General features: G+C 44.8%; 1 protein-coding gene across 1 annotated transcript in view; it reads right to left on the reverse strand.

Moving 5' to 3' along the window:
* Window positions 1-12,765, reverse strand: part of Dnah6 (dynein axonemal heavy chain 6) — a 195,435-nt gene that overhangs the window by 41,545 nt on the left and 141,125 nt on the right. Inside the window, exons 61-62 of the mRNA XM_021190740.2 lie at window positions 11,058-11,291; window positions 3,890-4,025 (exon numbers count right to left, since the gene is read on the reverse strand). Of these exons, the coding sequence (XP_021046399.1) occupies window positions 3,890-4,025; window positions 11,058-11,291 (370 nt within the window). The remainder of the gene's footprint in view (window positions 1-3,889; window positions 4,026-11,057; window positions 11,292-12,765) is intronic.

Genomic DNA, 12,765 nt, shown 5'->3' on the forward strand with positions numbered 1-12,765 from the left:
ATATATAGTAGAAGATGGCCTAGTCAGCCATCGTTGGGAATAGAGGCCCCTTGGTCTTGCAAACTTTATATGCCCCATACAGGGGAATGCCAGGGCAAAGAAGTGGGAGTGAGCGGGCAGGGGAGCATGGTGGGTGGGGATGGTATAGGGGTTATTCGGGATAGCATTTAAAATGTAAATGAAGAAAATATCTAATAAAATAATTTAAAAAAATAGCATACAGCTATTAGCCTTCCACCGAAGTATTGAGTCTGGCATATGTAATTTGATTGAGATAAATAATAGATGAACAAATTGCCATACATCCAACCCTATGCCTGATACACACAGTACATCCCATGTCACCTCCAGCAATGCAGTGTTCCCAAGAAATGAACCTGCATCTCACTAGAGGGTTAGGATGCTAGTTAATTCTTTTTAAAAAAAGATTTATTTTTATCTATCTATCTATCTATCTATCTATCTATCTATCTATCTATCTATCTATCTATCTATCTATGTGTGTGGGAGGGTATCTGCATACATGTGTACAGGTGTCCACAGAGGCCAGAAGAGGGCATAGGATCCCCTGGAACTGGACTGCTGGGCATATCTTTGTGGGTCTGATAGTGGCAAAGAGGCAATGACACTTCAGAATTGAGTGACACTTATGTTAGTGGTCCTGGGGTAGTGTCACCTCTGCAGAACTTCTGACTCCTGTAGTGGGTGCGAGTCAGAGCAGTGCTCATCAGCTGAAGGTGGCTGCATCCCTGTGAGCAGCAGAGGGGAGGACCTCTCATTGCAGAGCCAATCCAACCCAATCCAACCCAATCCAACCCAGTCCAACCCCGTCCAACCCAATCCAACCCAGTCTAACCCAGTCCAACCCCGTCTAACCCAATCTGTTTTCTAGTGCTTTCACATGCTTAAATGTTGTGTGTTGAGTTGGGCATAGAGGCAGAAGCAGGCAGATCTCTATGAGCTGAGGGCAGCCTGGTATACAAATTGAGTTCTAGGATAGCGAGGGCTACAGAGAGAAAGCCTGTCTTAAAAACATATTGCGCGCGCGCACACACACACACACACACACACACACACACACTCATATACAGTTTTATTTTAAAGATGTTATTTATTTTTATGTCATATTTTAATGTAACATGTTCATTATTTGCTAACTTCGTATATGCATACAATATATTTTGAACATCTCTGACGACTCCTCACCATAACTCTTCCCAGATCCGCCCCCACTCTTCCATCCGTGTTTATTTTTATTTATGCGCAGTGTGTTTCCGCGTGAGTGAGTGCCATATGTGTGTGGGTGCCCAGGGAGGTCAATAGAGGGCTCTGCTCTCTGCATCTTGAGTTTTGGGTGGTTCTGAGCTGCCTGCTGTGGGTACTGGGTAATGAACCCCTGGCCTTCTTGAAGATCAGAAAGCACTCAAGCAGGAGCCATCTCTCCAGCCCCTGCATATTCTAAATAATTACTCTCAATTAATAAAATCTATGCTACTTAAAAACCACAAAAGGCTATATGTTAAGATAATCCAGAGGGTTTTTGAAGGTTAGGAGTGACAGTATGATGAATATTAAGTATTATATTAGAAGACCTAATCTCACTGTTAGAGCATACACCTTATACACAGAAACTTTAACAATTTTCTAACACTTTAGTTCAGTGGATGGGTAATTCTTTACCATCTTACCATTTTTATCAAGAAGCAATGGTTGCTCTGGATATTACTGTGTCTGCGAACCAAATCCCTCCCTTCTTTCCCTACACTTGCTCTCATCCAGTCCTGTGTCCTAGGTCCATCCCTAGCTGTCCATGTGTGAGCTTCTCTGATGAGTAGATTTCACGTGGGGTTCTGTTGTGGCTTCTAGCTATCTCCTTAACTGGGGTATTACACACAAATATGGTTTATATTTGATGCTCTTGTTGAATATCATTTTTTTGTAGTCTTTATTTGGAAGTCAAATGAGTATATTGGGATCCCAGAAATCTGCCCCACATAGACTCCACACTAGCACATGTCCCTGGTGTGCTTAGCTAAATAAATAATAATGTTAGAAGTATGAGGGGAAAGGAGACCTCCACAAGGTGGGACTTGGGAGCTCCTCGCCGATGCTGCCATTCCGGGGCAGGGGGTTCCTCTCCACAGCGAGTTCTGAGCATCATGGGGTGCTCAGCGACAACCTGACATCTGTAGAACCACCCCAGTGTGGCAAAGACATATCTCCAGGCATTACTAAATGTCCTCTAGGGGCTAAAATGTCTCCCTAGTTTGGAAAACAGAAATAGATAAAAAATAAACAGAATAGACCAAAACCTGCCTGTTAATAAAGAGAGACTTACACGCTTTGGAATAACAATGTTCCACCAAAGATATACCCGGACCTTAGCAACAACACCTAAGAATTAGAGATAAGAGTGTGGAAATTTAGAGATGGAAGCTACCAAGAGAAACTTACATTACAAAAGAGAATTTTTAAGGGCTGGAGAGATGGCTCGGCAGTTAAGAGCACAGAGGACCCTAGTTGTGTCCATCCCTACCTGTAACCCCAGGACCAGGTATCATATTCCCTTTTCTGGCTTTCTCAATTACTCCTACGTGTGTGGCATTCCCACACATAGACATATATACAGAAATAAAAACAATTTAAAATAGATTTTTTTAAGTAAAAAAGTATTATTCAGAGTGAAGAGAAATATTACATAGAAATAAAGAATTTACATTGGAGGAAGTAATTTTTTTGCATATGATAGCATAATTTTACAAGTTGTAGTAAAAAGAAAAATGAAAAACTATAAACAGAGATTGCCCATCGCATGGTGTCCCTCAGCACACTTCTCTCAGAACCCGACAGGATGGGAATAAAACCACCAATGAGATGCATGGCAGGGTGAGGAAGTTTGAGCTGAATATCACGTACAGAATCTTGCCTCCAATAAATGAGCTGCACAGAACATTCTCCATAGATTGTACAGGCATAAAGCTGCCAAAATGTCTAAAGAGTCACCAAGACTCAACCTCATGCAAAGCACAAGGAGAGTTTTCACTACATAACTGAGTTATGATCCCTAAAATAAGGCCCCCAAATATTAAATGATTTTGAACTACAAAATGTACATTTAGAATTGAAAGGGCTCACATTAAGTGTAATGTTACATTCAGAGCTTTGTTTCCCGTGGCCAGCGGAGAGGGTATCATGGAGAGGTGGGAGGGACTCTGAGCTGTTGGAACTGTCCCGTTTCTCAGGAAGCGGCAGTTCATAAATGTGTAAGTGTATGAGGTCAAGTTGTACCTCTGACTGTTTGGTGGATGTTCCGCTCCTTAAAAAAGCTTAAAGGCTCATGAAATGCAGCTACAGCTACAGACAGGGACTAGGGAGTTGGCTCAGGGGTCACAGCGCCTTCTGTGCAAGCATGAAGACCAGTGTTCAGATCCATAGCACCCAGGCATTCTTGTTCTTGCCTGGAACTCCACAGGTAGACAGTAGGGCAGGTGAATCTCAAGGGCTCTCTGACCAACCCGTCTAAAGGAAATGGTTAACTTTAGGTTCAGTGAGAGACCCTGTCTCAAAAAATAAAGGTGGAATAGTGATAGAAGACACCCAACACCAGCTTCTGAATAAGCAAGTGCACTTTCCTATATAATATATAAACATGCATAACACGCACGCACACACGATATAAAGTAGCCACGAAATATTCAAAATTCATGGGCCAAGCATCCAGTTCAAGATTTTGTAAAAGCGATTCACCTATGATTTCTTAAAAATAAAGGAATTTTTTTTAAAGTGAAAAGTATAGATTTTGGAGAAAGGATGAATTTGTGAATTTTAGTCAGAACTCAGGGGCCCGTTCACCCCTCCCCGTCATCAACAGTACTCTTTGTTGTCTTACCTAATTTTACGGAAATGGGATGCAACAGTATATGTTTTGTAAGTCCTTCAAAAACTGGAAATGACTCTTCCAGGTCACAGCACGAGAACCACATCTGAATGGGCAGCCAGGGGGCTTCCGGCTTGGGAGGGCGCTCCTGCAGGGGGACAGAGAGAGAGACCGTGGTGAGCCACGGTTTACTGAGAAGGCCACCATAGCATGCATGCTCTTCCACTTGTCTAGGGGGAAAAGAAACTGTTGTTACAGCGTGTTAGAAACAGTCGTTCTCAGGGCTGGGCGATGGCTTGTGGGTAGGGGCACCTGCTGTGCAAGAATGAGGTTGAGATCACATCTTCAGCATCAGTGGAATGACTGGGGTATGACCGTGTGCATCTTTCAGAGTCAGGGGGAGGGTTGGAACTTGCTGGCCAGAAGCCTAACCGAAACCAGTACCCTCTAGGCCAGTGAGAGAGCCAATCTCCAGGAAGGAGGAGTGATAGAAGAGGGTGCCCAGCATCCTGTGCTGGCCTCCACCCATGTATTCATGGGCATCCTTCCCCGCAAGGGCACCCCCCCCACCATTGTCTTAACACAAATAGTCATATATGGTGAAGTAGACATGTGTGGGAAAGATGAGTGTGGTACTATGGCAGTGAACACCCATAATACCATTGGAGGCTGAGACAAGGGTATCATGAGTTCAAAGCCAGCCTAGGCTACCTTGTCTTAAACACAAGGAAATAAGCAAGCTAGCACAAGTCAGAGTGCTGTGCCAACCCCGGTTCTCAGGGGACGGCTCTGAACAGGAGGACAGGCTGAGACTTTCAAGTTGACATTGCAGAGAGCAGAGTTGACCTGGTTGAAGGAGTCAAGTCAAGTCAGTCTGCTACAGCGAGGCTTGCCTGAAACACCTCACCCACCGTCTCAACTTCAAAACACTTTCATGGTTAATGGCACTTTTTTTTTCTCATGCACAACTTCAGTCCAAGGAGTCCAAGATGGTATCAGCATGGAAGGGTGAGGAAAGCTGCACAGAGGTGTAAGATCAGCACCACAAGAAAAGATTTAATTTTACAGGGATGGAGAGAAGGCTCAGAGGTTAAGAACACTTGCTTGTTTTGTAGAGAACCTGAGTTCAGATCCCAGCGGCCATGTTAGATGGGTTCACAACCACCTGTGACTTCAGTTCCAGGGAATCTAACACCCTGTTCTTAACTTTGCAAGCACTCACATGCATGCATACACACATGCACACCACAGTTTAGCTGTGATAAATGCATGTGGAGTTATTTCAGATATTCCTAGAAATCTCCACTGTAATGCCTGGCAACGTTCCTTGAAGCACTTATGTAAGGCTGAAGAGTTTTTTGTTTTTTCTTTTTAAAGAGAGATCTATGACTATAGGCTAAATCTAGTTCTCTGACATTCTCCTAAATAGATGTGTGGGATTTCAGACTATGTTTTCAAACACTTTGTTGCATACAAATCATACATCATCTAATTCAAGCATCTAAAGCAAACAACCCGATGAGTTTTGAACGTTAACAGGTAAGTGCGACCATTCCACAGCAAGCTTTAAAAGAATTAATCCTCTCAATATCAGACTATGCATAAACACACCAGGAGACATCCAATTCCAGGTCGCTGCCACAAGGTGGCTTATGCAAAGAAGTGTCACATCAAGCTTCTGGTTTAGCAGAGCACATGGGATTATTTTATACTAAACGGTGGTCTGTTACAGAAGCAACGGGTAGCATTATGCCTAAAGATGCACATCCCTTAATTCAAAACATCATTGCCCCAAATCGCTAATGGTCATCTGAGTCTGTTGAGCAGTGACGCCTTCACCAGCGCAGGGTCCTGGTGTTGGTGGCTGCTGAGTGCTCAGGGTTAGGGCTGTGGAAGCGACAGTTCCATGCAAATCTTGGCTCTTTCTTTGACAACAGATTTCTCTGCAGCTTGAGGCGCTGCTCACGGCATCTCACCCGCAGTCGAACATCTTTTAAAATTGGAATCAGTTCCCTCACATCTTTCTCATTCAAGGAAGTTCGTGTGATAGTTTATTTTATTTAAAAAGATTAATTTTATTATTAGTCATGCCCCCTGTATGTGTGTGTGAGACATGTGTACAGGGACATTCAGAGGTTTTGTAAGAGCAGCAAATGCTATTATCCATCGAGACAGCTCTCCAGTTACTTGGGTAACATTTTAATCCCTTTCCGCAGTCTTCAAAGTGTCTCCACTGGAAGCAGTTTCCACCTCGAAAGCTCACACCCTTTGGGCTCTAGGAAGCAATTCAGGTTTCATCACGAGATGGCAGCAAGTCAGTCACACTCTCCACTCCCTGGGCATTCTAACTCCAGTTCTCTGGATTTTAAAAACTACATCTGTAGTTCCTTCCTGCACAGAAGTCTGGGTCTTCTCAAAGTCTATGGGGGTTAAAACCAACTTATTTTACCTTCCTGTTACCCCCCTTTTAAAAAAAGATTTTATTTATTATTATACGTAAGTACACTGTAGCTGTTTTCAGACGCACCAGAAGAGGGCGTCAGATCCCATTACGGGTGGTTGTGAACCACCATGTGGTTGCTGGGATTTGAACTCAGGATCTTCGGAAGAGCAGCCGGTGCTCTTACCTGCTGAGCCAGCCCTAACCCCCCTTTTAAATCATAGATACTCATAATAGTGTCTAGATGCTGAGACCTTTGCAGAGGTTTTCAATTTCCTTTGCCCAGATGTCATTCTATGGCACCTATTTGTGCTCCGTAAGTGGTGAGACTAGAAAAAACAATTACCCTTTGCTCCACTGGACTGTCCAGAAAACACAGAGACAACATTTACCTCATACATCTTGGTGAGAGCTCTTGCACGGCCATGAACACTGTCCACCGGAGTGAATTCTTTTTCTCTCTTGAGCTGCAGATCTTTACAGCGGCCTTGAGATGTTTAGTGACTGTATACGACAATATGGATATGTTCTCTAAAGAGGCTTGTTTTTATTTTTATTTATGTGTGTTTGCATGTAGCCATGCATGTGGGTGCATGCAGGAACCATTAGAGGGTGTTGGATCCTCTGGAGCCAGAGTTCTAGGCAGTTGTGAGCTGCTAATGTGTGTGCTGAGAACCAAACTCAGGTCTCCTGCAAGAGCAGCAAGCATTCATAACTGGTTGGCCTTTTCCCTAGATGCACTTCTCGGCGGGCTCTATAGTTGCAGTTAGCACAGTGGAAGAGTTTTACTGCCATTCACATTTTTCAATTTTTAAAAATATTTTTTTTGAGAAATTTATTTTGTATCATGTTCATGAATGCTTTGATTGCATCTATGTATGTGAACTGCATGCGTGCAGTACCCAGAGAAGCCAGAAGAGGGCATTATCTTCCCTGGAACTGGAGTTAGACAGTTGTGAGCAGCTATGTGGATGCTGGGAACCGAACCTGGGTGCTTTGCAAGAGCAGTCGGTGCTCTTAACCTCAGCTCCATCTTTCTAGCCCTCAGTATCACTCTTGATGCTCTAGGATTCAGGAGCCAGCCTGTTGGAAGTTAGCCATTGGCTTCCCTTTTCTAGTCATGGAGATTCTAAATGGTATCTTCTTCCAAACGGAGGCTGTTTCGTTTGGGTTGGGAATCTGTAGCCCCGGTAGGCTACATTTCCCCAGTGTCCTCAGCTCCATAGTGTATAGCTTGCTGCAGCTTCTGCAACAGCACCTGCTGCATCATCTTGCTCTTATAGTGACAACGTTTCTTTCCTTTAATGTCTTTTCTGGTCTCAAACTTTACTTCTGCATCTTCTCTACTTTTCTCTGCCTTCACAGACTTAGAGAGCTGGCACCGTGCTTTGTATTTGAGGGGATGCAGTGCTGGGTGATCTTTTCTTCTCTTTCCTTTTTGATCTTCTTAGCCTGCCTATGCTCACTGTAGTGCTGCCTTTAATTTTCTTCAAGAGGCCAGGTGCAGCAACGCATGAGGCAAAGGCAGGCAGATCTTTCTGAGTTTGAGGTCAGCCTGCTTTATGTAGTGAATTCCAGGACAGCCAGAGCTACATAATAGAAAGACCCTGTTCGATAGTTTGTAGATGCCCCACCCAGGGAGTGGCACCATTAGAAGGTGTGGCCTTGTTGGAGTAGGTGTGTCACTGTGGGTGTGGGTTTTAAGACATACTAAATAAGGCATAAGAATCCTAGCTGCCTGGAAGTCAGTATTCTGCTAGCAGCCTTCCAATGAAGACGTAGAACTCTCAGCAGCTCCTGCACCATGCCTGCCTGGATACTGCCATGTTCCACCTTGATGACAATGAACTGAACCTCTGGACCTGTAAGCCTGCTTCAATTAAATATTGTCCTTTATAAGACTTGCCTTGGTCATGCTGTCTGTTCACAGCAGTAAAACCCTAACTAAGACACTGTGCCTCAAAAACAGAACAAAACAAAGTCCCATCAAGATCCCAAACCCAACTAAACAAAGAAATCATGCCCCCGGTAACCACACAGTTTTCTTCAGGAGCTCCCGCTTTGTTCTCAGGGTTCTGCTCTCTCCTTGGTGCAGAAGGCCCCACTTCGTCAACCTTCGTCGCTTTTGGCTTTACATTCCAAATGAGAACTTCACAATGCTTCCTCTCATTTGAACATCTAGAGGTTGATGCAGGGTCTTTAGTTGGCTTAATTTCTTTCCTTTAAAAATATTTTATTTTACGAGTTTGAGTGTTTGCCTGCCTGTACCCCATGTGCATGTGTAGTATCCAAGGAGGCCAGAAGAGGGCACTCACTGGATCCACTGGAACTGGAGTTATAGGTGTTGTGAGCTGCCATGTGTGTGCTTGGAACAGAACCTGGATCCTCAGCAAGAGCAGCCAGTGCCCTTGACAATGGGGCTGTCTCTCCAGTGGCAGCTTCTTTTTAATTATTTGCTATTACAATGTAAGGTCTGCTCCACCGGGCGTGATCTTTAGTAGCATCTCAAACCATTAGAGTAGCAGCATTGCTTACCTCTGAGCACAGATGTAAGAACACTGAGAGAACGACCAACGTGTAACCCAGAGTCATGAAGCAAGTCCGTGCTGCTGGATAGTGACCTAGAGATGGCCTGGGTGCAGAATTATCAGTAACTTTTAATCTGTGAAAACCACGGCCGCGGAACTCAGCAAAACCAGGTGCTAGGAAGTGGGGCATGTGTGGACCCTCTTCTATTTCTGCTCACACCCCTCCCCTCCTGTCCTAGGAAGCATCAAACTACCCTTGATTGGTGTATGTTTTTCCGTAGATGTTCTATACGTGCAAATTAATTTTTTGTATCATTCCAGAAAATCTAATGTACCTGATAAGGCAGCAAAGCCCATTTGAAACCAGATAAAATTGGAAATGACTGGAGCTCAGCCTAATAGGTGACAGCATAAAATACATCTCCACACATTTAAAAAAATTAAGTTGCATCAATTAATTAATTAATTAATTGTGTGTGCGTGCACGTGTGTGCATGCGTGTGGGTGTGCACGTGCCCTGATGCACATGTGACGTGCCCTGATGCACATGTGACGTGCCCTGATGCACATGTGATGTGCCCTGATGCACACGTGGCGGTCAGAGGTGAGTTCGTGTGACTCATTTGTTCCCCTCTGTCCTGTGGGTCTTGAGGATTGAACTTAGGTCATCAGGCTTGGCAGTAAGAGCCTTAAACCTGGGAGCCATTTTGTCACTCCAAACATTAAAAAACAAAACAAAACAAAACAAAAAACCACTCACCTTTCATCTTAATTCTTTTATGAGAGAAGGAAAAGTTTAATTTTAAAAACTGAGAAATGTCCAAGTAGGATTCCTGTGTGGTTTTTGCTTGCTCATTTTTGAGAGGGTCAAGTGATGTAGCTCTGGCTCTCCTGGAAGTTGCTATGTAGGCCAGGTTGGCCTTGAACTTAGAGATCCACCTACCTCTGCACATACCCTGCATATTCTGGGATTAGAAGTGTGTGCCACTAAGCCTGGCCATTAATTGATTAGTTAATTAGTCAATTAGTTAGTTAATTAATTAATTTTGATTTCTGGATATTTTTAAAGCTTTGACTTTGATGGATTTTAAACTTCTTTTAAATATGCTACTCATGAGGAACAGCAGTAAGCAATGGAATAGACATGGACTATGGAGGCTTAGACACGTTTGAATTGATCTCTTCCACGTGTTAATATGTTCTGGAAAGTTCTTTAGTTTCTCTGAGCCCCCATCCGAGAAAACTCTTCACATTTGTAAGATAGTCGCCTTTCTTTTCATCTTTTAAGTTATGTGTTTGTGTGTGTGTGTGCACTGTGTGCAGGTACCTATGGAGGCCAGAGGAGGGCATTGGATCCTTTGGCATTGGAATGGCAAGCAGTGACAGCTATCAAGTGTGAGTACTGGGAACTCAATCTGGTCCTCTGGAGTAGTGGCAAGCACTTTGAACTACCGAGCCAGCTCTTAGTTTCACAGGTAATTAAATTCTGGCTCCCTGGCTATTCCTGGTAACGCTTTTCTATGGCGAGGACAACACTACAGAGCAGGTGAGCTATCAACCAAATTCTACAGCCTCCTGACTATTGGGCGTGTCAGGTACTGTTGTGGTTTGCATATGGTCCTCCTGTTTGAACAGTTGGTCTCTAGTGGTCGGTACTTTGGGTAAGTGGGTTTGTGGAGGCTTTAGGAGGTAGAGTCTTGTTTTGTTTTGTTTTGTTTTGTTTTGTTTGGTTTTTTCAAGACAGGGTTTCTCTGTGTAGTCCTGGCTGTCCTGAAACTCACTCTGTAGACCAGGCTGGCCTCGAACTCAGAAATCCACCTGCTTCTGCCTACCAAGTGGGAGGTAGAGTCTTGCTGGAGGAAGTGGGTCACTGGGGGTGGGTGGGTCCTGATGTTTACTTAACTGACTCCCAAATGACCCAGGAGAACATTCAAACTCACACAGATGTTATCACTTGTAGCCACATGTTGCTTTCAACCTTTTAGCCTGCCCCACTTCTAGTCCTAGCTCTGCTTCCTGCCTATGGATACAAAGTGACCACGTGCTTCCTGCTACCATGCCAACTGTCTCCCCTCCCGGGTGATAAACTGTGTGCAGCTCTGTTGAGTTCTAGTGAACACTTCCTCAAGTTGTCAAGTATTTGGTCACTCTCTGGTGGCAACAGTAAGAAAAGTAACACATGGGTTAATAGGTGGGAGGGCATCCTCGGTACCTTCTCCATCCCTGCAGAACCTCGGAGGAAGAAATTCCACTCCGCCTCTGTTAGCTGCTCTTGCTCGCGCATGATGTCAACGCAGAGCATGAAGCTGTAGATGAGTTTGTGCTGCTCGAAGAGTCCCCGAGACACATTGGTGTACGCAGTGAGGAGGGTCTGCTGCAGGAGGATTTTCAGGCGTTCATGGAGGTTGTCACTCTTCTCAGATGTTTCGATTGTTGTGTTGAACAACTGAGGAAGGAAGAAGGTTATGACTAGCTCACTGTGAATCGAAAACTCCGGTTCCTCCCCACTTTCCCATTTTGACATTCACTGAGCAATGTGACAGGCAAACACTGGAAAAAAATCAAATCTAGATCTCAACGTCATGTGTGAGATTCGTCTTCGGTACCACCCCCACCTCACTTTAAAGAAATGGACCAAAGACAGATTCTTAATGATGCTCATAACACATAATTCGGTGAGCGACAGGATGTACCATAGAAGGCAACCTGACGGCAGCAGCTTCCTTCACATCAACAACTCACACTGTAACTCTCTACCTGCTCAGTCATCCTGCCGGCCTAGGAAGGTGACTTTAAAGGAGCCTCCCATCCTACTTCCTGTCTGGAGATTGTGAAAGCAGAACCCACGCTCAAAGATGTCCCATTCTACTGGGAAGACGGTGGAGATGTGGTGCTTCAGGATGAGGGATGGGAGGTTGGAGATGGCCCTATGCATTTCTGGCCACATCTGAGCAAGGTCCATGTGCTCCCTGATTAACAGGACTTAGGGCAAGAACAGTGTTCTTGTAGACGACTGTGGTAGCCCCTCATAAGGAAAGAGGAGGCCACTTTGAGTTAGTGTTCTTTCAGAGATGGAACCTTGGCGTATGGGCAAGAGCTCTACTTCCAAGATCTCTTCAGTCCCAGACTCCCTGAGACAGGCTCAGGCTAACAGTCTAGGCTGGCCTTGAGCTTACTAGGTGTCCTGAAGCTCAAAACTCCTCTGTCTCAGCCTCTCCCGAGTGAAGCCTCTCTCACTATATGACTACAGGGTGCTCCACCGTGCCTAGCAGTAATGGGAGATAGGACTTCTTTTGTTGGTGGGGGCGGAACTGAACCCCAGGTCTCACACATGCTAGATAAGCACTCTTACCACTGAGCCTTGTGCCCCAGACAGTGAGTTTTCTTTAAAAGCCTGGGAAGTTGCAGAGACGGGTGAGAGCTCAGAGAAATGTAGTGTCTTTGGTGCCAAAAATAAAACATGAAATTGTAGAGCACCCTAAAGGATTTTAGTGTGAAATGAGTTTATGTCTGGTTAATGGGAAGGCCTAGGAGGCGTGGATGTTTCGAAAGTTCTCCCCTTCCCAGCCAGTTCTGTCTCTGCCTTGTGCTTGTGGACGTGATGTAAGTTCTCAGCCACTTCTCCAGGGTCGTGTCTGCCTGCCTGCTGCAACAATGGTCATGGGATCTTGCTCGGAAACCACAAAGCACCCTTAAATGCTCCTTTTGTAAGATGCCTTGGTCATGGTGCTTGGTCACAGAGATAGAAAAGTAACTAAGGCAGTGGACACTGTCCTCTCTTGGGCTGTTGTCTGCAAGTATATTTTGGGATCCCGATTTTCTTTCAAAGCATAAACCCTTCAGGATTTGACCACTCCCCCCTCTCTTTCCCTCTTCCTCTCCCCCCTCTCCCCTCCTCTCCTCTCCTCCTCCTTTCCCCC

This window comes from Mus pahari, chromosome 2 (assembly GCF_900095145.1).
Source record: "Mus pahari chromosome 2, PAHARI_EIJ_v1.1, whole genome shotgun sequence".
Classification (NCBI taxonomy): Eukaryota; Metazoa; Chordata; class Mammalia; order Rodentia; family Muridae; genus Mus; species Mus pahari.